Source organism: Schistocerca cancellata, chromosome 9 (assembly GCF_023864275.1).
Source record: "Schistocerca cancellata isolate TAMUIC-IGC-003103 chromosome 9, iqSchCanc2.1, whole genome shotgun sequence".
NCBI classification, from domain to species: domain Eukaryota; kingdom Metazoa; phylum Arthropoda; class Insecta; order Orthoptera; family Acrididae; genus Schistocerca; species Schistocerca cancellata.
In genome coordinates, this window is record NC_064634.1 from 463,474,246 (window position 1) to 463,502,137 (window position 27,892).

General features: G+C 45.2%; 1 protein-coding gene across 1 annotated transcript in view; it reads right to left on the reverse strand.

The window, feature by feature from the left end:
* LOC126101504 (ubiquitin carboxyl-terminal hydrolase 21-like) overlaps nucleotides 1-27,892 on the reverse strand; it is a 258,245-nt gene that overhangs the window by 183,715 nt on the left and 46,638 nt on the right. The window contains exon 2 of the mRNA XM_049912149.1: nucleotides 7,009-7,170. Within this exon, the coding sequence (XP_049768106.1) occupies nucleotides 7,009-7,170 (162 nt within the window). The remainder of the gene's footprint in view (nucleotides 1-7,008; nucleotides 7,171-27,892) is intronic.

The following is a 27,892-nucleotide window of genomic DNA, read 5'->3' on the forward strand; positions in this document are numbered from 1 at the left end:
GGCTGCCGCGTCGACGCTGGCGGTACTATCTCGAAAACAAAATTACTCAACCGTCTGGTACGTGCCCTCGACTAATTTTATTACGTATGCGGCCCCATACAGGAATCTGCTGAACTACATTTAATGTCTACTGCGGCAAAACCGGCATACTTCCTCCTCCATTCTCGTACGAACCGCGCAAGGAATGACTGTTTACATTCACTGAGATGACCAACGTCATGGGATAGCGATATGCACATATAACGAACGTTCAATGATTGGTGTAGCTGTTATATGTACTCAGGTGATTCATGTGGAAACATTTTCGATGTGATTGTGGCCGCACGACGGAAATTAACAGACTTTGAACGCGGAATGGTAGTTGGAGCTAGTCGCGCGGGTCATTCCATTTCGGAAATCGTCACCGAGTTCAACATTTCCGACCAAATGCAGCGGTGTTTTCGTAGTGGTGTCAGTGTTAACAGACAAGCAACGCTACGTGAAATAACAGCAGGAATATACGTGGTACGTACGACGGACGTATCCGTTAGGACAATGTAGCGACATTTGGCATTAACGGGCTATGGAAACAGACAACAGACTCGAGTGCCTTTGCTAACAGCGCGACATCACGTGCAGCGCCTCTGCTGGGCTCGTGACCATATCGGTTGCGCCCTAAACGACTATAAAACCGTGCCCCGGTCAGGTGAATCCTGATTTCAGCTGGTAAGAGCTGATGGTAGCGTTCGAGTGTGGCGTAGACCCCACGAAGCCGCAGATCCAAGATGTCAACAAGACACTGTGCAACCTGGGGGTGGCTCCATAATGGTGTTGGCTGCGTTTACACGGAATGGCCTGGGTCCTCCGGTCCAACTGAACCGATCATTCTGGATATGGTTATGTCCGACTACCTGGGGACCATTTGCAGCTATTCATGGACTCCATGTTCCCAAACAACAATGGAATTTTTATGGATGTCAATGCTGCATGTCACCGGACCACAGTTGTTGGCAACTGGTTTGAAGAACATTGTGGACATTTCGTACGAATGACGTGCCCACCCATATCGCCCGATACGAATCTCAACGAACATCTACGGAACATAATCGAGAGGTCAGTTCGTGAACAAAATCGTGCATCGGCAATACTTTCGAAATTATGGACGACTATAGAGGCAGCACGGCCCAATATTTCTGCTCGAGACTTGTTGAATCCATGCTACGCCCAGATGCTGCACTACGCTGGATATAAGAAGGTCCGTCGCGATATTAGGAGCTACCCCACCACTTTTGTCGCCTCCGTGTATGCTGCAGCAAGACCAGCGTTCTTCCCGTTGCATTCTCGTACGGAGCGCGCGTAGAATGTTTATGTGTGCGTGCGTGCTGTAGTAAGGCTAATTGAATGGCTCTGAGCACTATGGGACTTAACTGCTGTGGTCATCAGTCGCCTAGAACTTAGAACTACTTAAACCTAACTAACCTAAGGACATCACACACATCCATGCCCGAGGCAGGATTCGAACCTCGACCGTAGCGGTCACGCGGTTCCAGACTGTAGCGCCGAGAACCGCACGGCCACTCCGGCAGGCTAGTAAGGCTAATTATGCGTTGATAGGAGGCCATAACAGAGCTTTGTAAGTAAGCGGCATCGTTGTTCTCTGTCGTCAATTGCGTGTGTTTAGTTTCTTCAGCATCTGTATGACAGACTTGCGACTATTAATGCAATATTCTAGGATGGGTCGCATGAGCGTATTCAAGCAATACTCTTTCTAGACGGATGGCATTTTCCCAGTATCTTTTCAACGAACCGAAGGCAGCCATCTGCTACATCCACCACTGAGCCTAAATAACCATACTATTTCATATTCTCACACATTATAACACACATATGGTTGCATGTGTTGACTGATTGGTTCAAATGGCTCTGAGCACTATGGGACTCAACATCTTACGTCATAAGTCCCCTAGAACTTAGAACTACTTAAACCTAACTAACCTAAGGACATCACACACGCCCATGCCCGAGGCAGGATTCGAACCTGCGACTGTAGCAGTCCCGCGGTTCCGGACTGCAACGCCAGAACCGCTAGACCACCGCGGCCGGCTGTTGACTGATTCTAATTGCGAATTAATGATATTGAAACCATTGAATAACACGTTTTTCTCCCTTTGTGAAGTGCATAACCCTACATTTCTGAATATTCGGAGCAAGTTGCGTGTCTCTGCATCACTTTGCAATCTTATAAAGATTTAAGTAGGTATATGTGCAGCTTTTTTCAGACAGTATTCCATTACAGATAAATTCATCACACGCGAAAGCTCTGAAGTCATCTAGGTTACTAAGGAGTAGAACCCGTTTCCAGTTCATTCCAGGGCCAAAAAAAATTGGTTTTAAATACTTCATATAATTGTTGATCGAATTTAGATAGTTAAAATGCTGTCATAATCTACTCATTAAGAGGAATAATCTACGTTAAAGGTTTAATACAATTAGCCAAGTATGAAAATTGTTCTTGTCTAGAGCCAGCACAACTCACAGCGTACGAATATGTAATGTCATGCCTTTACGAAATGTTTTGTCGCTGAGATCACTACAAAATAATGAAGTTTTACCGCTTACTACACTTTGCAAACTTGAGCATCAGGCATTACTTTATAATTTATTACTCTTTTGCTATTAACTCTATTCGCAACACATTTTGCAGGCAATACTGACGTCAATATACTACTAAATGTACCTGCAAAATTATATCATTGTATGGCACATAGTTTAAGAGATATGACGTCATAAAGATTAGGAGGCGTGAAATTCTAGCTTTTCTTAAAAAGAAGAGCAAATTGCTTGCAGACCGTTCTCATCCAGTATTTGATAATGAGAACTGTTAGCGAATTCCAACGAACTTCAGAACACAATTGAAGACCTCGACTGTAAACAGTGGCTGAGAAAGACACTCAGTCACTGCACGTAAAACATCGTGCGTGGCGTGCTTTATTCCATTAGTCGGTAGTTCCACGAGAAATGACAGTTCTATCTCAAATTTAAGTCTGTCACTAAAGGAAACTTTGTCGAGATGTGCGCGTGAAAACAGCGTAAGTGCCAAAAATACTGCTGCCGGTAGCAGGAAAACACACACAGTCGCGACACTGCCGCTAATATGTGGTATACTCTGCGACAGCAGCGTTGCGAGCGGCCAGCGAGCAACACTTCTGTATACGATATCGGATGAATGCCAATAGTATCTTTCATAGCGATTTGTAACATAGTTTTTACAACGGAGAGTGTATGCAGTAGCGTAACATTCGACAAAAACTACAAAATGACAACTCATTTGTCTTTCTTTAGCTTCCTAAGTATCTTGTAAAGCATGAAACCGTACATTAAACAATTTATATACGATTCTCTTGTGACATATAGATATTTACCGAAGACTGTCGGTTTCTTTTAAGAACAAAAAATGGTTAATAAACAGCAGAAGACCTGACCTTTTGCAGAAAGACATCGTATATCTACACAACAAGGTGAAGTTTTGTTCACTACATTTCTAGCCGAGTGAGTGTGAAGCGCAGGAAACTTGTATGCAATGCAATATCTACATCATGTAACGTATCGACTAAGTCACCACAGCTATAATTGAAGTATGTGATAATAAAACACCAAAAGCAACAGAACTGTTGCCCAACATAGAAGAAATCAATTCCTGCATCGTTGCTACATCTGAGTTACAAACGGCAAGAATTTTCAACACTTTGCTCTTGGAGCAAAAAAGTTTACGTAACTTCTCGTGCATTAGAAAGTAGAGTGATGTGCGAATCATTATATTTTGCTGATCCCTTCTTAATTTTTACTTTATTATAGATTATTACTACGAAAACTGGTAGTGTAAATCTTAGTATCATACACAGAAACATTTCGGAATCTTCGACTTTATGTTTTTGACAGATTTCGCAGTGGTGTTGCATTAAATCATCCGGCAAGTAAACAGTGGTAAGTCAGTGCTAACCTTGCCCGGCACACTAACTTTGCAAGTAAAGAATGATAAGCACGCAATGACGTGCTCTTAAGAACAAAATTGGGGACAGAATTTACGACTTAAGAAAATTAGAAATATTTCAAAACGAAGCTTAATCTGAACATAATTGCTGGCCTTGAAACAATTATGAGATTTTATCGAAACTTTTTAGTAGCGCAGTTTCTCAAAAAGACCAATTTGTCCCATACCATTGTTACAGCTGATGCGTTCAATTAGAGTTTTGCGTCTTTAAACCATAATGATTTTAAATGGTTAACATCAAGTATTTAACACTTTAAATTATTTGTTGAAGTTACTTATGCATGTATAGCTGACTCTCGATCCAATATGCTGTAGTTTCCACGTCCTCCCTACCAACAAACTCAATAGACATACAGATTTTGCTTCGTAACCAGGGAAGATCAATTAGAATTTCGGAAAAGTGTAGGAACACACGAGGCAATGCTGACGCTACGATTAATCTTAGAAAATAGGTTAAGGAAAGACAAACATACGTTTATAACATTTGAAGACTTAGAGAAAGCATTTAACAATGTCGACTGAATACTCCCTCTGAAATTCTGGAAGTAGCAGGTGTAAAATACATGGAGCGAAAGGCTATTTACAACTTGGACAGCAACCAGACGGCAGTCGGAAGAGTTGATGTGCATGAAAGGGAGTGAGACAGGGTTGTAGCCTAAATGGCTCAAATGGCTCTGAGCACTATGGGACTCAACATCTTTGGTCATAAGTCCCCTAGAACTTAGAACTACTTAAACCTAACTAACCTAAGGACATCACACACACCCATGCCCGAGGCAGGATTCGAACCTGCGACCGTAGTAGTCCCGTGGTTCCGGACTGCAGCGCCAGAACCGCTAGACCACCGCGGTTGTAGCCTATCCTCGATGTTATTCAATCTTTACATCGATCAAGCACTAATGGAAATAAAAAAATGGATTGGGAAGTAAAGTCCATAGAATAAAAATAAAAACTTTGAGTTTTTCCGATGACTTTGTAATTCTGTCAGACAGAAAAGGACTTGAAAGAGCAGTTGAACGGAATGAGCAATGTGCTGAAAGAAGAATATAAGATGAACACCAATAAAAGCAAAACAAGGATAACGGAATGTAGTTAAATTAAAGCAGGTGATACTGAGAAAAATATACTGGGAAACGATACGGTTAAAGTAGTAGATGGGTTTTGCCATTTGGGCAGCAAAATACAAGATAACAGATGACGTAGAGAGGATATAAAATGTAGAATAGTGATAGCAAGGAGAGCCGTTCTGAAGAAGAGAAATTTGTTTACAAGAAATATATACTGAAGAGCCAAAGAAATTGTTATACCTGCCTTATATCGTGTAGGGCCCCCGCGAGCACGCAGAAGTGCCGCAACACGACGTGGCGTGGACTCGACTAATGTCTGAAGTAGTGCCAGAGGGAACTGACACCATGAATCCTGTAGGTTGTCCATAAATCCGTAAGAGGGGATGGAGTTGTCTTCTGAACAGCACGTTACAAGGCATGTTCATGCGGAGGTGTCTAAACTAAGAAGAGTGTTCCTGAAGCAGCTCTGTAGCAATTCTGAGCGTGTGGGATGTCGTATTAACCTGCTGAAATTGTCCATATGAATGCACAATTGACATGAATGTATGCAGGTGATCAGACAGGATGCTTACGTACGTGTCACATATCAGAGTCGTATCTAGACGTATCAAGGGTCCCATATCACTCCAACTGCAGACGCTCCACAACATTACATAGCCTCCACCACCTTGAACAGTCCCCTACTGACAGGCAGGGTCTATGGATTCATGATGTTGTCTACACACCAGTTCAAAAATGGTTCAAATGGCTCTGAGCACTATGGGACTTAACATCTATGGCCATCAGTCCCCTAGAACTTAGAACTACTTAAACCTAACTAACCTAAGGACAGCACACAACACCCAGCCATCACGAGGCAGAGAAAATCCCTGACCCCGCCGGGAATCGAACCCGGGAACCCGGGCGTGGGAAGCGAGAACGCTACCGCACGACCACGAGATGCGGGCTACACACCAGTACGGGTCCATTTGAAATGAGATATGGATGATGTTTCGCTGAATCGTTCGAACGCTCACACTTGTTGACGGCCAGAATTGATATCTGCAGCAATTTGCGGAAGGGCTGCACTTCTGTCACGTTGAACGATTCTCTTCAGTCGTCATTGGTCCCGCTCTTGCAGGATCTATTTCCGGGCGCAGCGGTGTCGGAGATGTAATGTTTTACGGGATTCCTGATATTCGCGGTACGCTTGTGAAATGGTCGTACGGGGAAAATCCCCACTTCATCTACCTCGGAGATGCTGTGTCCCATCGCTCGTGCGTCGACCATAACAGAATGTTGAAACTCAGTTAAGTCTTGATAACCTGCCTTTGTAGCAGCAGTAAACGAGCTAACAACTGCGCCAGACACTTGTAGTCTTATATAGGCGTTGCCGACCGCTGCGGCGTATTCTACCTGTCTACATATCTCTGTATTTGAATAAGCATGCCTATACCAGTTTCTTTGGCGTGTAGTTAAGTGCTAGGAATATTTTTCTGAAGGTATTCGTCAGGAGTTTAGCCAAGTACGGAAGTGAAACTTTAACGATTAACAGTTTAGTGAAGAAAGCTTTTAAACTGTGGTGCTACAGAAGAATACTGAGGATTAGATGGATAGACCACGTAACTGATTACGAGATACTGAATAGAACTGGGGAGAAAAGAAATCTGTGGCACAAATTGACCAAAAGAGGGATCTGTCGACAGGACACATTCTGAGATATCAAAGGATCATCAATTTAGTATTGGCGTGTGTGTTTGTGTGAGGGGGGTGGGTCGGAGAGGGGGGGGACCGTAGAAGGAGATCAAGAGTTGAATACAGTAAGCAGATTGAGAAGGATGTAGGTTGCGAGTAACACGGAGAGCCGGATCAGACCAGTCTTCAGATCGACAACCGCAACGGCAGTAGCCGGTGTGGCACGTTCGTACTGACCTGGAGGGGGTGCTGTACTTGGAGCGGTACTCGGACGTGTAGTAGCTGGGGCTGCTGAGCGACGAGCTGAGGCGGTAGGAGCCCGCCGAGAAGCGGCTGGCCGAGGGCACCGGCATCGCTGTGGCCACGGCCCCGCTGCTGTACGGCATCACTGCGAGCTCCCTGCAACACGCCGCCAACAGAGGCTAAAGTCACGTCGGACAGTCGTAGAGTCCCCGCTAGAGGAGACAAAACAAGTTGGAGAAGGTCGACTAACAAGGGAATGGTCAGACTTGTCATGCCGAAACATGTATTGATTCTTTTAGCACTGTTATTTAACTGTGCAAAAGGTCCGTTTGCAAAATTGTAGCTGCTGACATGAACTGGAAGACCCTAAAAAAAAAAAAATCACGAACATGGCTGTGTTTCCTGCTTGGCGCTTGCAGTGACGGCTGGCCACCCCTGGAAATGGCGAGTCGCGAGCGTTGTGCGCATGGTCGGGAAGAGCGGCCGTCTTACCGCGGCGTTCACTAAAGAGGAATATCGCTGCAAGGCTTTGGTGGAAAGGGGAAACCAATATTCGTTTCTGTGGCATGCACGTCCTTTTAATTTCTGGTACGTATTTCGAAACATACCGTCCTGAAACTGGTTAGAGATATGAAAGATGTTCTGTACATGTTCATCTATACTCCGCAAGCCACTTTACGGTGAACATTCAATCTCCCCTCACAAGTGATGGCGAACCCTGTAAATGTTTTGCTGCTTGCCATAGAGATATACCACAGACGCCAAATGAAGCAATCAACAGAAAACACGCGTCAAGACTATGTGTTGTGCGACATGGTTGTTAAACTTCTAGACGAGCATGTAAATGGCGTAGACATGTGGCTAGAAACAACTGGAACACTCGATATTGCAGACTGTGACTATACAGACGGCGAAGACACCGACGAAAGTAGCACTCGTGAAGACTCTTCGAGTGATAGTGCCGCGTACCATCATCAATTATCTCCGAAAGTAACACCAGCAATAACAATTACCTTATCAGACAAAGAAAAAGCGGTGACGTATTGGTTGAACGGAAGTGGTAAGAAACGCCTACGTGTCAGTACTGTTCAAAATAAGTATCGCTTTGTCCGTTCTGAACGTGAATTGTATAGATGGAAAAAGCAAGTCGCTCGACGACGTAATAGTCGACTGGAAATTGCGACGGAGATAACTGCGCGACTTTTTGAGTTATTTACCGATGCCAGACAACAGTCATTTGGTGTGAGCAATACAACTTTGAGTGACTGGGCGTTAGAGATTGCCAACGCGATAGGCGCTAAAGAATTTACAGCTTCTCAAAGTTGGATTAGTCGCTTCAAAAGATCACATAAAATTGTGGCAAGAAAAATAACAAAATTTGTATCGACAAACAGGTCGGAAAATGAAGTGACACAAATCGAAATGGTATAAGCTTTTCTCACGAATGCAAAAAATAAGATCGCTAGTTTTAGTGAATCATACGTGTACAATGCAGATCAGTCAGGTTTTCAAAAAGAAATGCATGCGAAAAGAACACTGTCATTCAAACGGGAAAAACATATTAAGGCGATTGCACAGTCCACGACTGCACTCACCCATTCATACACTATAATGCCCATAATTAATCTGGATGGTTCATTGCTGCCTAAAATTTATGTGTGTCTTCAAGAACCAACTGGACGTTTTGGACCACGTGTCAAAAGAACAATGTTCTACACAAACAATCTTGTGGTAGACGCATCGAAGTCTGGAAAAATGGAAATGAAAACGTTACACTTTTCATGCGTCATGCTTTTTTTCCGTTCTGCGGGAACAAATCTCTTCTCCTAGATTCGTGGTCAGGTCAGAAAAGGTCTGATTCATTAAAAGCTGTATTTCGAGCCCACCCTGACAAAGAAGTAGAGATGCTTCAGATTCCACCCGGCACGATCAACGTAATTCAACCTGTAGACAGAGAATTTTTCCGCCAGTGGAAGGCATTTTACAGAAAACTAACAGAGAAAATTATTGTGTGCTGATCACTGCAATTTCCTGTCTATCACCGTGACAATATTCTCAAGCTGCAATCAGTAGTACATTACCAATTTTCCTCCCCACGATTTCAGAATTTGATTAAATATGCCTGGCACTCCTCGAAATATGCTGATATTAGGCCTGATTCATTCCTAACACCAGCCCAGTTTTGTCTACGGACATCTAACAACGTCTGTGATTCGCAGGGCTGTCATATGTCGTCTTTACTTGTATGTTCTTGGTGCATAAAAAACCTATGTTTTGAACAATGTATCAATGTTTCGCATTTTTGCGGTAATTACAAGAAATAAAATTTGGACGTGTTCTAAACCATATATTTATTTGTGTCTATTTCATAGCTATTTGGAAAGAATGTCGTAGATAACATATCAGCCATATTTGTCAACGAATGTTTATCATACGATCGCTTTCACTGGGGGAATCAGCTCTCTCACCGCTGTGGCAAGAGAGCGGCGCGTAGCTAACGCCACCTTGTCCCTAGATGGCGTTGGTATAACGTAGCGAGAGAGGTCAGGGTTGTACAAGAGGCAGCTATAAGCCTGGAAACCATGCGACAATAATGTCTTACTTCATAAAATTGTTTACAGACTTCCAGGTCATGTCAGCAGCTAAAATTCTGCATACAGACTTCTTGCAATGTTAACTCACAGTGGTAAAAAAAGCAACACAGGTTTCGACATGACAAGTCTGACCATTCCCTTGTAAGTGTGGAATCGTGCGGTAACGCGTTTTCCGTATTTGGAGGTAAACAGCGCTGAAAACTGGATGGCGGGCTGGTGGAAGTGTACGGCGGCAGTGCACCACCGTACGGAACAGTCGTCAGCTGCCACAGACACTCGCACTGTGGCCAAACAAGTCTGAACGCTCCCCGTGCAGAATCTGGACTCGCAAGAGGAAGCCCTGGTGCTCTATGACTGGCGCTATCGCAATCGAGGCGACAGTGGAAAAAGCATATACGAATCGTGAATCCGTAACCAGCATCTCATACACTGGGTTCGGTAACTACTCACACCCATTCAGTAAGACCTCCGGATCGACGGAACAATGTATCACCGTGACCAAGAGAGGAAAGAGCAAAGTGAACTGTGGAAACACGTCGACTCACCACCATCGGGCAAAAAGATGGTGAACGTTTTTTGGTAGTGTCACAGTGTGACGCTAGCAGATTATGCTCTTCAGGAGGCAAACCTCCACAGGACCACGCTACAGAAATCTGAGGAGGTCACAAGCAACGGCGCGTCCCTGGAAGCTCTCCGTGAGAGCGGTTTTGTTCCACGATATCACCCAACTCATCCCGCACATGACATGGCAACGCGTGTTGCTTCATTGCACTATAAAACTTTGCCGCACCTCAAGTATTCCCATCAAAAACATCTAGTGAGTCGTCCTTCTCGCGAAGAAACCGTTAATAGCAGGCGTTTGCAGGATGTCGTCGGGGTAACTTTCGACGTGGAATATTTACGAAACAACCGAAATGCAGACTTTTACAACGAATGTCTCCGCGAACTCATCCACTGTTGCGAAAATATGTTTCGCACTGAAGGGTGAATATGTAGATAAAAAAAATGGTTAACATTATCACCAAGTTTCATTGTCACATTTCGATTCTTTCTGACGTGACAAAATGAAGCTATACGTTTACTTCTCACACACTCTGAACCCGAACTCTGCGGATGGAAGATCACAAGCTGTTCAAGGATATTTCCTGAGTATTTTGACGCAATCGACGAGCGGTTTCTTCTCTGCAGTTACCTGCGTAACACTGGTACCTAAATTCAATCGAACTGATATGCAACACAATCAAACAACAAATATCAGCAATACTTTTACATCTGGTTGCAAAAATTTGTAGAGGCTAATGCCGAGGGTATAAGAGAAGCAACTCGGTAAGACCGGGTGCAAGTGTACCGGTATGTTAAAAATATTTGCAAGGAGCGTCCACCGCGTGGCGATACTTTAATGGGACAGCCGCCTGGGTAGCCACGCGCGTTAACGTGCCGCTTCCGGTATTTGGCGAGGCGTGACGGCTCAGAACTGACGACGAGGGCCGCTGTGCCGACCACCGTGTACGTGTGTGGTTTTCGACGGTTTTCCACATCCGACGAGGCGAATACCTGGATAGTAATCGCGTCCCGCCTTACATACACGAGTCGCAAATATCTCGAAACCGTTCTCACACTTCTATATCGGATAACACTAGGCGCAAACCGATTGGATACAAACATTCTGTCCTAGAAGGGGAGAGGATGGAGGGGATGGGGCAGGGGGCGGAGGGGAAGGGATGGCAACAGGGAGTGTATCTAGCCAACCCTCTATCACTAACGCTATCAAATCCAGAATAACATGCCGACCCGTTGAAGATACGGACGAAGGGGCAGGAAAAAGAATTATAAAGACGCCTTAATGGAGCGAAACTGAACCTATAACCTGTCACGTGCAGCGAATCTCACAAGACCTGCAGCTGATACGGCGACAATCTACTTATACGTCTCATGAAAGTACCATTTAGTGACCTAAGATTTACTACTGAATACACTACTCAATGTGACGCATTAAAGCTAAGTAACACGTTTTTGTAAATACGATATGCACGCTGCTGTTCCCCCAGTGTCAGTAACGTTTCAAAACGACGTGTAGCTCTATCTGCTGGCCATCCTCGCGAAGCAGTGCTGCGTTTCCAATGCACACAGAATAACTCTGGTACCGGGGAGAACCGCTTGCGGCGTGCAGACCGCCACGTCTGATAAGGCTACAGCACTCAAACAGCCAACTCAGCAAGCACGTGGCACCTGAGAAAGAACTGCGACTGACTGGCACCTGGCCAACGGCACTCGACTCGCTGAAAGGCCAATCACAACGCTATTTAGGTCTGAGTACGCTGCCTTTGTCTCCCACTGGTAAAGGTACATCAGACAGCACTGTATCACAAAGTTAAAAGTCTTCAAGAATTTCGTACGCCAATCTGTATCGAGACCAAGACACTCCATACCAGTAGCAACAAGTGCTACACAACACTGTAAATATTACACTAAAATTGTGCCATTTATCTTCGAATGCGCTAAAAATCACGCCATTTCTCTCCGAATGTGAGCCGGAAATCGCACTAAAATTATTCCGTTTCTCTTCGAATGCGTGATGTTATGCAAGTAAAATGGAGGAAAACATGTTTTGTAGCGCTCTGTCCAAAATAACAAGAAACCTGTATCGAGAGCTGAAACGATGGTCAACCACGCTACGATCAACTTAGAGAAGCGACGCAGCTGCCTGTTTTCGTCTGTATGTGCTCTGATGTGTCGTCACCCCTTCCGGCGCTACGAGTACTATGCTGCTGACAGCACCAGGTCAGTATTTCTCTTTGAAAATACGTAAATGTATTGCACAAGCGTAGAGTGTGGAGCCGTTTCCACGAGCAGCTGACGTAACGGCGCCACGGCCGCGTTGTCAAGCGCACTGAAAGACTTTCGTCGGCTTGGGTTTAATTCCTGCTGCAGGCGCCATCAATTATTTTTTTCGTTTTTTAATTCCTCGCAAAGTTAGACTATTAATCATAAAATTTAAACGTATGTAAACAGTTCGATTTACATAACTAAAATTAATATATTCAATTTAGTTACGATTACTACCTTTGTACATCAAGACTTGGATATGTGTGATGTCCTTCGGTTAGTTAGGTTTACGTAGTTCTAAGTTCTAGGGGACTGATGACCTCAGGTTCTAAGTCCCATAGTGCTCAGAGCCATTTGAACCAACCTACTTCACACGTACATCTACGAACAAGAGGGCGTGGGACGGCGCTCACGATTTGGCTCAAACTATGTGAGTAGAAGCAAGTAGATGCCCCTTTCACGTTCCTAGAATACTTTGCCTGAGTGAGCCGTACGAAAAAGTAAAAAAACCTAAAGCTTAACGAGTAGAATATAAGAGATTTCCGAGCAAAGGTTCTTGTAACGGCACGATAGCAAAGTGGTGAAGTGCAACGCCTGGCAATTCGACGGACTGGGTTCGATTTCTGCTGGTATCATCATTTTTATTATCATTTTATTTTAATTTATTCCCCACAATTTCAAACGAAAAATTATAAAATTTAAATATGTTTAAGCAGTTCAATTTACGTACGTAAAATTAATTTATTCAATTTATTTACTATTGCCAAGAATTAAGTAGGTTTAAGCGGTGCATCTGTGAGCACTTTCCCAATATGCCTAGCGATGCAGCAACAAACACACTTTTAGTGGAGAACTCCGTGCATAAAAAGAATGGTGGAAGTGGAATTTGAAGTAGATACTGGAGAACAGTAGAAGGGATCGCTACCTTTAAACCAAAAGGTCACGCCCATGAAAGCGCCTGCCCAGCCTAATACGGGTACAGCGTCAACGGAACGCTGGATAGTGTGGACGCTTTAAGGACGCAGATTTATGTGAGGAGCGTTTCCGTAAGATAATGCCTGACCTGCTTCTTTTACTACAGCGTCTACCACAGCAAGTAATCGCGCTATAGCTATTACCAGATACTGCACTACTGTCTGTGTTGTGCGTTGTTTTCCTAATTCGAAATCGACTGCGGGGCTCGCATATGACTCCCACAATCTCCTTTCCCAGCAGCACAGCAAACGGACTACGCTACAGGCCCCCCGAGAGAAAGGTGACTCGAGACTTACTCTCCCGCTCCCCTCCTCTCCCTACAGCTATGCGAGATTTCTTTTTCATTTATTGACCTTTGGCATTAACCAGTTAGCCACAGGAGGTAATAACTACAGATATGGTATACAATGTCATTTATACGGCACAGACATCGGAAATTACATTAATGCCACGTAAACTTCTTGGTACACTTTGTATATTCACACACTCAACATAGTACTTACATCACAATTTCTCACGTTTGTTCCTTCGTATCTGACTTATAACTGGATATCCGCTTCTTGCAGAAACTGGGCAATACTGACATAGTTGGTTGTGGACAGCTATCGAAACAAGTCCTTCAAAGATGTAGGTTGGCGAATTCTTGCTCTGATCAAGGCTTTAAGAAACTTGCACCGTTGTTTGTCATAGCGTGAACACTCTAGTATCACATAGTTGAGGTATGCAATCTCAGCTGGGTGTTCTTCGCAGTGTAGAAATGGCTGAATTTTCGTCCTATAAAGATGCGAAGGGTGACAGCCGTGACCCAGCCGGATGCGCGTTATGGTAGAGATATGACGTCTAGATAACTTTATTTGAGAGAACCAGTTTTTTCGCGGAATACTTGGCTCTATTGCGACATAATGTCTTCCTTTGGACTGTCGTGAGATCCCCCACGTCTGCGACTATTCTTAATGGATCTTTTTATTTACGGCAACAGCATAATCTGTATGTGGAAGACAAGTGAAGTAAGGTTGGCCGTCAACCACACTTTGTTTCGCCAGGTGGTCTGCCACCTCAATACATCAGAGTGTCCCTTGATCCATAATAACTGGACAAGTGTATGTTGACTTTCACACTAATGGATTAACTTAATTACATGGAGCACACGGTGGTTAGGGCTGGAGTCCCACTGCTGTTTTCCCAGTGCACTCCTCGAACCTGTGACAATATGTCGTCGAACTGATTATCGGAATATTGAAGCACTTAACTGCAAAAACTTTGGCAGTAAAGATGCTGGCTTCCGTGGGTATCTTAAACACAGCCCAAGATATCCGATATTTAAAGTAACCAAAGCCGGTGCCCTCTCTCATTTTGGAGTCATCGGTGAATATTTTGACCGATGAGGTTACCGTTCTTGCAGTCAGTTGGGAAACGTCAAAATACGTAGTGAAAGCTCGATCCGACCCTTTCGGCTGACAAAAAATTGTGGGCCGCTGGTTCAGTGCTCCGTACTCCAAGCTAAAAACAGGAGGCAAAACACCTTTTAGGACGAGGGGGTACATCTACATCTACATCCATACTCCGCAAGCCACCCGACGGTGTGTGGCGGAGGGTACCTTGAGTACCTCTATCGGTTCTCCCTTCTATTCGCATATCTCTGCTGTCTGAAACTCTGAACCATTAGAGGTGCCCTCCTCCTTCGAATACCTTCGACGTATACGTTGTCCTCGATGAAGCAGTTAAGATTTTGAAGAAGAGGAAGAACTGTTTGCGCTGCTCTGCTAAGGAGGAATTTCCGAGGCAAGGAAGTCCGCCGGAACTGAAGGGGCATCTCCCTTGCCTCCACCAAAAGCGCGTTCACGGGCGTAGAACTCACTGTCCCATGACAGATCCGTATGGCGCAGTACTGCACAGTTTCCATCATGGTTAGCAGATATGACGAGGCATTGCCATACACGGCTCATCCATAATCCAGTATAGATCGAATCATGCCACGCTAAAGAGTGACTAGGGCTCTAACGTCAGCTCTCCACCATATGCAGAGTGATACAAGTTCTCGTTGTTTAATTGTCCTCACTGCAGTGGAAACTCTATAAAAAATCTTTTACTATAAAAACGCAATTGTCGTTTGTTGTATAAAGCAAGTCGACTTTATGAAAGCTACCGACTTCATACACACGCAAAGCCTGTGAAATGAAATGAAGGACATGGGATTCCCAATTAAACTTATAAATCTTTATAAAATGTCCATGGATGATTATATACGAAGAGTTTTGCTAAATGGAATAAAGTATGACCACTTTAAGAATAAAACTGGACTACGACAGGGAGATCCTCTGCCTCCTCTTCTCTTCAATGTAGCCTTGCAGAGAGTTGAGAGGAAACTCAACTCGTACCTGCTGGCATCCTCCAAATAAACGTATTAGCATATGCAGATGATATAGTACTGATCGGAAGAAGTAGAGATTGGACCGCTATTTGTGGAGTTCGTAAAAAAATTTTCCAAGCTTGGCCTAAAAGTAAAGTACCTGAAAACAAAATACACATATCAAAAGAAGTTTTGCATCACCTCGGTTCCGAAAGTTCGGAAATCTGTACAGAAAATTGGAATAGAGATCAACATAAACATCATTTCCGCCCTTTTTATTGCTCATGAAAACCACACAGTGCATGTTGTACCACCTTACAGCGAGACTTCCGGGAGTGGAGGTCCAGATTGCGGTACACACCGGTACCTCTAATACCCAGTAGCACGTCCTCTTGCATTGATGCAGCATGCATGTATTCGTCATGGTATACTATCCACAAGTTCATCAAGAGACTGTTGGTCCAGATTGTCCCACTCCTCAACAGCGATTCGGCGTAGATCCCTCATTGTGGTTGGTGGGTCACGTCGTCCATAAACAGCCCTTTTCAATCAATCCCAGGCATGTTCGACAGGTTTAATGACTGGAGAACATGCTGGCCACCTTATCCGAGCGATGTCGTTATCCTGAAGGAAGTCATTCAGAAGACGTGCTCACGATGGGGGCGCTAATGGTCGTCCGTGAAGACGAATGCTCGCCAATATGCTGCCTAAATGGCTGCACTATTGGTCGGAGGATGGCATTCACGTATCATACAGCCGTTACAGCACCTTCCCTGACCACCAGCGGCGTACGTCGGCCCCACATAATGCACCCCAAAACAGCAGGGAACCTCCCACCTTGCTGCATTCGCTGGACAGTGTGTTCCAAGGCGTTCAGCCTGACCGGGTTGCCCTCAAACACTTCTCCGACGATTATCTGATTGAAGGCATATGCGACACTCATCGGCGAAGAGAACGTGATGCCAATCCTGTGTGGTCCATTCGGCATGTTGTTGAGCCCATCTATACCGCGCTGCATGGTTTTTTGGTTTGAAAGATGGACCTCGCCATGGATGTTGGGAGTAAAGTTGCGCATCATGCAGCCTATTGCGCACAGTTTCAGTCGTAACACGACGTCCTGTGGCTGCACGAAAAGCATTATTCAACATGGTGGCGTTGCTGTCAGGGTTCCTCCGGGCCATAATCCGTAGGTAGCAGTCATCCACTGCTGTAGTAGCCGGACTGAGCGAGGCATGTCATCGACAGTTCCTGTCTCTCTGTATCTCCTCCAATTCCGGAAAACATCGCTTTGGTTCACTCCGAGACGCCCGGGCACTTCCCTTGTTAAGAGCCCTTCCTGGCACAAAGTAACAATGCGGACGCGATCGAGCCGCGGTATTGACCGTCCAGTCAGGGTTGAGCTACAGACACAGGAGCCGTGTACCTCCTTTCTGGTGAAATGACTGCAACTGATCGTCTGTCGGACCTCCTCCGTCTAATAGACTGCTCATGCATGGCTGTTTACATCTTTGGGAGGGTTTAGTGATATCTCTGAACAATCAAAGGGACTGTGTCTGCGATACAATATTCACAGTCAACGTCTATCTTCAGGAGTTCTGGGAACGAGGGCGATGCAAAACTTTTTTTGATATGTGTACATGACAGTTCATATATGTAGAGATGAACAACACAACTAGCCACATCTAATAATCATTCTATAAATTCTAACGCGCTGAACAGCTCAAAAAATTTTCGGCACAATGACAGACGAACAAAATCAGAGAAAAGTGAAAATGAAATTGCAAAATGCTAATAGAACCTACTATTCCACACAAAAGCTTCCATGGTCTAAGCTACTGACAAGGAAACTAAAAATAAACTATATGAAACAATTATTAGATCAGTCCCAACCTATGCAACAGAAACGTGGAGTTCAACTAAAAGCGAAGAATACCATTTACAAGTATTTGAAAACGCAGTTTACAGGCAAATCTATGCCCCATGTTATGATGATGAATCGCGAAGCTGGGAGAGAACACACATCACAGAAATCAAGATGTTATCACAACAAATCGCAACACCAAGAAGGAGTTGAAGGTTGGTAGGTGTGCTGATACATCTGAAAGATGTATGTCACAGTTCCCGCCAGCCGCTTAAGAGTGCCGCTAGTAGCGCCACTACGAGAATGCAAATCAGGTTTCCTTTAAATACACGCTATACGGTCTTTAACGTTACGTACCTTTGAGATTCGACATGATGAGCTTATGTTAGTCAAGAACGCCTTTAAGACGACAATGACGTCATTATCAGCACCTCACTGACCTTGAACGAGGCCGTGTAAGAGGACTACGAGAACACACACACACACACACACACACACACACACACACACTGCTGTTCTTGTTGATGATGATGATGTTTGGTTTGTGGGGCGCTCAACTGCGTGGTTATCAGCGCCCGTACAATTACCCAATCTTTGCTCAGTCCAATTTCGCCACTTTCCTGGATGATGATGAAATGATGAGGACAACACAAACACCCAGTCATCTCGAGGCAGGTGAAAATCCCTGACCCCGCCGGGAATCGAACCCGGGACCCCGTGCTCGGGAAGCGAGAACGCTACCGCGAGACCACGAGCGGCGGACTGCTGTTCTTGTTGTTCCAGAAGCTGCGAAAGGGTACTTGCCGACAGCTGTTTACACTTTCTTCAGTAGTGAAATGAAAACACACTGAAATCGAATGGAGTGCGTCACCAATTACTCCACGATAACTGGGACAGAATGATCGTGTTTCTAAATACTGCCGCCCTCCCCGCTAGCTGATTGGTTGGCGCGACGGAACGTCAAGCCAAGGGACCCGGGTTCGATTCCTGGCTGGGTCGGAGATTTACTCCTCTGAGAGGCTGGGTGTCGTGTTGTCCTCATCATCTCATCCCCATCGACACGCAAGTCGCCGAAGTGGCGTCAACTCAAAAAACTTGCACCCAGCGAACGGCCTACCCGACGGGAGGCCCTAGCCACACAGACATTTCATTTCATTTTTCTAAATACTGCCACCAGGGAGCAGTGGTGGAAGTAGGGGAACAAAATACAACCAAGTTGAACTTTTTGTGGCACGAAAAAAGTTGCGTCTCTTATGTTGCGCCACTAAAATTTGAAAGTTCACAAGTGCAACTGCATTGCAACTACAATATACCACTAGCTGTGGCGACACTTTTGCTGTGTGTGTAAAGCCGGCTTTGCACCGGTTATTGTACCAACATTTCAAATTTGCATTCACCTGTGATCTTGCAATGTTAATCACTTAAATATGTCACGTAGATAAATGTATTCCAGAAATTTCGTCACTCTACATTTTGTGTGTGTGTGTTTGTGTGTGTGAGAGAGAGAGAGAGAGAGAGAGAGAGAGAGAGAGAGAGAGAGAAAGAGAGAGAGAGAAAATGGTTCAAATGGCTCTGAGCACTATGGGACTTAACATCTATGGTCATCAGTCCCCTAGAACTTAGAACTACTTAAACCTAACTAACCTAAGGACAGCACACAACACCCAGCCATCACGAGGTAGAGAAAATCCCTGACCCCGCCGGGAATCGAACCCGGGAACCCGGGCGTGGGAAGCGAGAACGCTACCGCACGACCACGAGATGCGGGCAGAGAGAGAGAGAGGGGGGGGGGAGGGAGGGAGGGAGAGGGAGACGAGTGGTGGGGTGAGGGGGGTGGGTGGAGAGCGCTGGAAGTCAGTTAAATACAGTCGACAATATATGAACAAGTTAAGACTTTCCTTATGAGAATATGTAGGAACTCCGATACCGGGAGCAATAAGTCATTTTTAAACAACTCCATCCTGCAGCTGTCAGAATGTGACGAGTTAAGAATTAATAAGCAGTGAATGCCGTCTTAATCACTCACATGTAATACGAGCAAGCACCGGCTCGTTGTCAGATGAGGGAAACGCCACACCGCGAACACCGTCATCACGATAGGTGGCTGGGTCTGGGCTGCATACTCGCGATATACCGTGTGCGCAGACCTCGCCGAGACAGCGGGTGTTGCAGTGACCGTCGGTGTCAGGCGCAGCAGAGGAGGCGGAGGAGGCCGTGACGTGGGGCGGTCGCGTGACCGCCGCGACGCGCGGGGCCGACCGCCCCCAAGGTCTCAGAGGCCCGGCCGCCGCAGCCTCAGGAATTTCTCCGCAGTACTGCGATAGCCGTGAAAGTAAGGGAGTGGGGTGCCTCACGTGTGCGGGCTCCACAGCAACGTCCCCTTCCCCCATAGATTTCTAATCTATCCTGTGCTTTGCACCCTATAACTACTGCGGATTATATTTAAGTACTGCTTAGTAACAATAAACACTTTACTTTAGAGTAGTGTAGTTACACGGTTCAGTCGCATTACTGTGACCACCGCTTACGTTCGACGTCAACGTACAATAACGACTCACAGCCGGCAGGTAGCAACACTACTAGTGGAGGGTATACAGGGCGAACACGAATAAAACCGACAAACTACATGGACAGATCCTGACTGCAAATGGAGGAAAAAACAAGATCCTACGAACATGTGTCCGGAAATGCAGCGTTGCCACGGCAGATGGCGCTGACGAATGAAAGTTCCTCTGACCACATACCGCGTGTCCCTTGTGTCTTGGAGGCTGTGCGGTTCGCAGTACTTATCCCACCCACATCATCATCAGGAAAAGAGATACACTATATAAAAAGTTGAAATAAATTTCACGGAATTTTGAAGTAAAGTCTTGACATTAAGAGTGTAATAGGGATCGCTCTACTGGACGCAGAGGAGAGAACGGGTAGGTGGAAAGACAACGTCGACGGCCTGTACGAAGAACGAGACATCAGTCAGCTCGACCACTCTACGAACATTGCACAGGAAGCTGTGCTGGATACGTATGCTGCTTGTCTAATAGAGCTGTGATCCACGTTTAGACCAATGGAAATGCACCGACGACCTTCAAGAAGTGAATAGTTCCTGGCATGTACGAGCCGAGCTTCGCCACTCGAAACGTGGCTCGCGAAACCTGATGGGGAGATTCCGTTCAGCGGTGACTCACAGGGGTTATCTCGTATCAGATAAGCGCTGCTCGACCTGCGCCAGCCACAGCGCTCCCTGTATGCGGACTGCAGCAGCACGGGGCCACTTTCTGTAACTACAAACAGCTAGACGCACACATACTGCTTCCTCGCGTGTAGGGTCAGTAATTCACTGACTTTCGCCTTTTATTCGGCAATTGGTGCCCTTCTGTTGACGGCATATTCTGCTTGCATCCAGTGCTCCGGGTGACAGGCGGATCAAAACCTTTGAAGTGGTCAAATAACGGACTCCTGTTTTAGTAAAATACAGTACATATACCGTGCAAAAATGAAACCGTGCCGTTGACCCACATATCGTACAACTAGCACAACTAGCAAAACACAAAATAGTCTCGTGCTGCTAAAGCGCCAAGTGAAACAAAAATAGGGCTCAGGACTCTGTCTCAGAGAACAAACTATGAGCGTTGCAAAGTATCAGACAGAAATCGTTAAGTTAGAAAACTGCACCGAAATGCAGGAAGAAACGCAGAGGATCGAAGCTTTGGGCGGTGATCGCCAGTTGATACTCATCACATTCGAACGTAACGTACTGAGCATAAACAGACGGAAAGAGCCTTCATTGTATGTTTATACTGTAACAGAACAATCACTGCAAGCAATCACATCCGTTAAATATTTAGGAATACGTGTACGGAGCGATCTGAAGTGCAACGACCACATAAAACTAATAGCAGAAAACGCTGACGCTGACACACCCAAAAAGGAGGTACCTTGCAAAATCCTTATTTGACCAATGCCTGAATATTGCTTGTCGGTCTGGGATCCGTACCCGGTATGACTGATACAGAAAACAGACAAGATCCAAAGAAGAGCAGCACGTTTCGTTACAGGTTCGTTTAATAAGCGCGAAAGTGTCATAGGAACTCCCAACCAACTCCTCTGGCAGACGCTGCGAGTGAACAATGGAGTTGTTTACCGTTAAAGTTTATAGAGCGGACGTTCCTAGAAGAGCCACCAATATAATGCTCCCTCCTACACGTATCTCGCGAAATGACCGTCAAGGTAAAAACAGACAGATTCGAGTTCACGCAGCGGCTTAAGAACAATCGTTCTTTCCGCCGACCATTCGTGACCGGAACAGGAAAGGGGGAAAGCGACCGTGGAACACAAAGTATCCTCCGCTTGCGCAGTCTAGATCTTTAGGTTCAGCTTACAACTGCTAAGTACAAATGTTTCACAATACTAATAATCGCAAGCAGTAAATAAAATTGCACCTCTTTTACATCTTCCTTTATTTATAAACATTTTGGGGGGATCCATCGTCTGTCTTCAGTCTTTTATCGTGGACAATTACACCCATGTGGTAAAGCGTAAGTTACAAGCCTCCAAGCCTTAGCAGTTAAGTCCCAAAGATTTCACACACATTTGAACATTATTTTTTTGACATTGTCAGAATTAGACATGCCACGCTTACGCGTATTTATTTAAGTTTTCTGTGTCAGCCTATAAAAGGCGCAACTAAGTAGACTGGAGATAAGTCAGTTTTAATACATGTCCTGAGAGGCGTTACAATCAGATAGTGTGGCAGATCGGTAGGCGTGGCTATAGATGAAGGTCGCTTGCTTGTACCCCATGTATAAAATTGTGCACTGGTACGTGGGACAATTGCGGCGAATTTACGAAAGCGTCAGTGTATACCAAACGTCACAGTACACTGGCTGACAGACACTAAAGTTAAATCTAAGAACAAACTGAAAACGTTTCTCCTTGACAGTGGCTATTCCGCAGAGAAATTCATACTTATGTACCGTGATGCTGTCGTTTACCGACATCAATGCAAATTGTAAAATGATTTAGAAAAGATATCTGTATTGTGCTGTCAATCCAATAAAATACGTAGGAACTACAATAACGAACAACTTAAATTGGAACGATGAAATAGATCATGTTGAGGGGAAGGCAAATCAAAGACTGTGTTTTATTGGCAGAACACCTAGAAGATGCAACAGATTACTAAAGAGACTGCCCACACTACGCTTGTCGATCCTCTTTTGAACTACTGCTGCGCGATGCGGGATCCACATCAGATAGGATTGACGGAGGACATCGCATAAGTTCAAGGAAGGGCAGATCGTTTTGTAGTATCGAGAAATAGGGGAGAGTATCAGGGACATAATAAGTGAGCTACGATGGAAATCATTAAGACAAAGCCATTTTTCGCCGCGGCGAGGTATTTTCACGAAATTTAACACAATAAGAGAAATCAGAGCCGGCAGTGAAAGTCGTTTTTCCGGCGCACTGTCCGAGAGTGCAACGGCAAGGAAACAGTGAAAGTGGTTCAATGAACCCTCCGCCAAGCACTTCATTTTGAATTGCAGAGTACTCACGTAGATGTACTTGCTAAGGGTGATGGGCAGACCTTATTAACTAACTTCTGTAATAATAGTAAAGAATTCTAAACGGCCAACATGTATGCATATTTACAGGGTGTTTCAAAAATGACCGGTATATTTGAAACGGCAATAAAAACTAAACGAGCAGCGATAGAAATACACCGTTTGTTGCAATATGCTTGGGACAACAGTACATTTTCAGGCGGACAAACTTTCGAAATTACAGTAGTTACAATTTTCAACAACAGATGGCGCTGCAAGTGATGTGAAAGATATAGAAGACAACGCAGTCTGTGGGTGCGCCATTCTGTACGTCGTCTTTCTGCTGTAAGCGTGTGCTGTTCACAACGTGCAAGTGTGCTGTGGACAACATGGTTTATTCCTTAGAACAGAGGATTTTTCTGGTGTTGGAATTCCACCGCCTAGAACACAGTGTTGTTGCGACAAGACGAAGTTTTCAACGGAGGTTTAATGTAACCAAAGGACCGAAAAGCGATACAATAAAGGATCTGTTTGAAAAATTTCAACGGACTGGGAACGTGACGGATGAACGTGCTGGAAAGGTAGGGCGACCGCGTACGGCAACCACAGAGGGCAACGCGCAGCTAGTGCAGCAGGTGATCCGACAGCGGCCTCGGGTTTCCGTTCGCCGTGTTGCAGCTGCGGTCCAAATGACGCCAACGTCCACGTATCGTCTCATGCGCCAGAGTACACCTCTATCCATACAAAATTCAAACGCAGCAACCCCTCAGCGCCGCTACCATTGCTGCACGAGAGACATTCGCTAACGATATAGTGCACAGGATTGATGACGGCGATGTGCATGTGGGCAGCATTTGGTTTACTGACGAAGCTTATTTTTACCTGGACGGCTTCGTCAATAAACAGAACTGGCGCATATGGGGAACCGAAAAGCCCCATGTTGCAGTCCCATCGTCCCTGCATCCTCAAAAAGTACTGGACTGGGCCGCCATTTCTTCCATAGGAATCATTGGCCCATTTTTCAGATCCGAAACGATTACTGCATCACGCTATCTGGACATTCTTCGTGAATTTGTGGCGGTACAAACTGCCTTAGACGACACTGCGAACACCTCGTGGTTTATGCAAGATGGTGCCCGGCCACATCGCACGGCCGACGTCTTTAATTTCCTGAATGAATATTTCGATGATCGTGTGATTGCTTTGGGCTATCCGAAACTTACAGGAGGCGGCGTGGATTGGCCTCCCTATTCGCCAGACATGAACCCCTGTGACTTCTTTCTGTGGGGACACTTGAAAGACCAGGTGTACCGCCAGAATCCAGAAACAATTGAACAGCTGAAGCAGTACATCTCATCTGCATGTGAAGCCATTCCGCCAAACACGTTGTCAAAGGTTTCGGGTAATTTCATTCAGAGACTGCGCCATATTATTGCTACGCTGGTGGATATGTGGAAAATATCGTACTATAGTGTTTCCCAGACCGCAGCGCCATCTGTTGTTGACAATTGTAACTACTGTAATTTCGAAAGTTTGTCTGCCTGAAAATGTACTGTTGTCCCAAGCATATTGCAACAAACGGTGTATTTCTATCGCTGCTCGTTTAGTTTGTATTGCCGTTTCAAATATACCGGTCATTTTTGAAACACCCTGTATATGCGAATGTGTAGGACGAATATAAAATGACTCGTCACACATCGCTACGCTTAATCGTCCAAATGATCACTGAAGCTAGACTAAACTCGTTTTACGCTGGAGTGCTGCGTTACGTGGACGTTGCCGCCTCCTTTGGGAGTGCTCCAACACGTCACGCGTGTCCTATATAGCAAGCTGCCGTTGGACTGGTCGACTCTGAAGGAACTTGTCACAGCGCGAGGACGCTGTCCGAGGTCGACACAGGGTCCGGGTGACCAAAAGCCGCGACGAATAATTCGACAGCAATGCCAGCTCTCTCACTGCTGCCTATGTTGTACAGAGAACAACTACTTTTAATCGTCTTGAGCAACATAATTTTTATTTTTGTTTTTAACTGAACGTATTTCATCAAATCATTAGCGGCATCTTCAGAGGTCTGCAGAGGAAATACAAGAAACGATACTTCCGCTTGACTACGAATATTTCGTTTTGAGATACATGGTACTTCATAACAGCACTTTTACGTTAACTTCATATTCTCATTACTTACGAGTAAAGGATGTAGACTGAGGTGTTCCTTTTATGTAGACCTATGTCGGATTGCTCTTTTCTAGACGCTTCTGGACTCATAGTCGTTAATAAACGTGTTCACTCGCGAGGAGAACACGGCAAGTGCATAATCCGATTTCCCAGGAACTTCGTTCAGTGGTAGAGGGGTCAAAATAAGCCAACGCTGTTCTCGGCTTATCCGTAGGTGCTACCTCGTTTCTGGGAAACCGGCCGTCAAAGCTTTTGAGGTATTTTATGTGCCTTTTTCGGGTAAGTAGTTCAACCGAAGCGGTGGTACATGGTTAACGACGCGGCTTCACACTTTTGTGCCCCAAATTCGAAACCTAATTATTATTTTTTTAATTTTCGTTTTTCATTTATCTACGCATGCGCATACAACAGTACTACACAAATATTTTCCAATGTATACTGAAATAACGTTGTCCTTATTCCTCTACTGATTGAATGGTAAATGAATTAAAAAGAAAAAAGATAAAAAAAATTGGAAGCATTATTTGAAATTGTTTCCGGTGAAATTCCTGTGGTGCCACTTGATTCACCATCAACTGCATGCGCCGGTTTTCGGAAAAGTCATTCGTTATGCGTGTTTTGCCGCGAAACTGTTACCAACGGTTGAAATGTTCGGTAATGTTACCATCGTTTCTTTGCCGAGTGAGATTTTTAGGAAAAAATGTCGCTGTGGCAAGCCTACCTTCGCGGGAACTTCTGTGTTACGAATGTTTGTGCGATTGCTATCATATAAGCGTATGCACCAAATCTCCGTGAAAGATGAACATAAGAACAAAACATGAGATTTAAGAACTGATGTACCAATGAAATACAAGAATATGAGAATTTTAAAAAAACGGTAATGGCTGAAAATACCATAAAACATATATAATAAATGTATGACACTGTGAAACCGATTTTTAATTTTAAATAAAATAAAACCAATAATCGAGTTCTGTCAGAGGACAGAAAAAGTGAGAGGCCGCAACTGTATATAGTGTGCCACTATTTTGTAACTAAGTCGGTCACATTGCTGAATGTACGCAAGTCTGTAAAAAATAGGAGAAGCTAATGCCACCGCCAGTTGTACCTATGAAGAAGTGTCCCCCCAAAAAGCTCTACCAAGTCATGTCCCTTGCTCATAAAGACGCCAGTAGCGTCTACCAAAAACATGAAAGGAGGATAGAGGGATTTTTTTTTTCGCCTTTGATATCAGCAGGAGAAACCCGCGACACATCAGTAGATCGTCGATACACGTCTTCTCGCAAGTGTGCATGACTACCCAACCCTTGAGGGGATCGAATCTGCAAAATGGAAGAAGGGACATGAGTCAGCTGCTCCTAGCGCGGGTGATCCAGCTGCGACGGGGCTGCGGAAAACACCCCGTAGACAGTTCGAGAAATACTGTCGGTGCTTAGGGTTCTTGACAACTACACAGCGTCGGTCGTTAAAGCACTGTCAGAAATCGAGGGCTGATTTGTGACCGCCACCAAACAGGTAGCGGACAGCGTGACTGCTAATCCAAAATCACTGAGTGAATCCTCGCACGCAGGAAACAGTCCGGCTGCTGTAGCATTCAAGACACTCTCGAGATGCCAGTGTGGATACTGTTTTTCTGTCGGAGATCTTTTGATCTTTGCCTTTGCGGCCCTTTTGAAGAGAGAGCATGCACTTTGTTCCGTCAATATGAGATACGATAGCTGTGTCGAGAGAAAGCAGCAGACCTTTCTTTTTTAAAATTTCGTACGAAGCCTTGCGTCCAGCCCGGTGATAACGTTCCCACGTTCGGCTGTGTCATTCAAAGAGACCCCTTCCATCTCAATCGCAACAGCAGGGCGCTCGAGAGGAGTTTGTGTTTTAAGAACATCGCAGTACCTCATAAGAAGCAGTTGTAACGGAGCCAGAGGTGATACGGGCCGTTAACTACGCAGAATAAACAAATAAGCCGATAAGGCGGACCCGCAGTAACAACTGCTGGTACGCAGTACAAAGTGCCACAGGCCTATTATCTCGGTCGCGGCCGCTGCCTGCACGGTGCACAATGGGCGGCACGGGCCGCGCACTAAAGCCTGCCGTCAGCCGACGAATGGTCCGGCCGTAAAGCGGCCCGCCGACTAATCCGGCGCTGACGGACACCAGCGTGTCGCGGCGGGAAGTTGCCGCCGCACCTGCAGTCTCCGCGCACTGGAAACCGCCCACGGCCTGATTCTCTATCAATCATCCGTCACGACGGAAATCAGCTCGATCACAAAATCTGACGCAGACGAAGACCTACTGGGAGAAGAAATCGAAACTCCTGCTACGAGTATCGTACAGCACGGGCAAACCCTGGAACATCCGACATCACATTGTTAACAACAGTCTCGCAGACTATATGTGTTCTCATTCAAACGATACCGTTTCAAAAATTCACTGTGCAGTACAAGATGATCAAATAATTGATAGATTCGTAACCCACAGTGAAGTGAGAGCAGTGTGAAAATTGCCCCTCCACTCTTATAACTGCGATCTGGTTTCTGTACAAATTGTAAATAGCCTT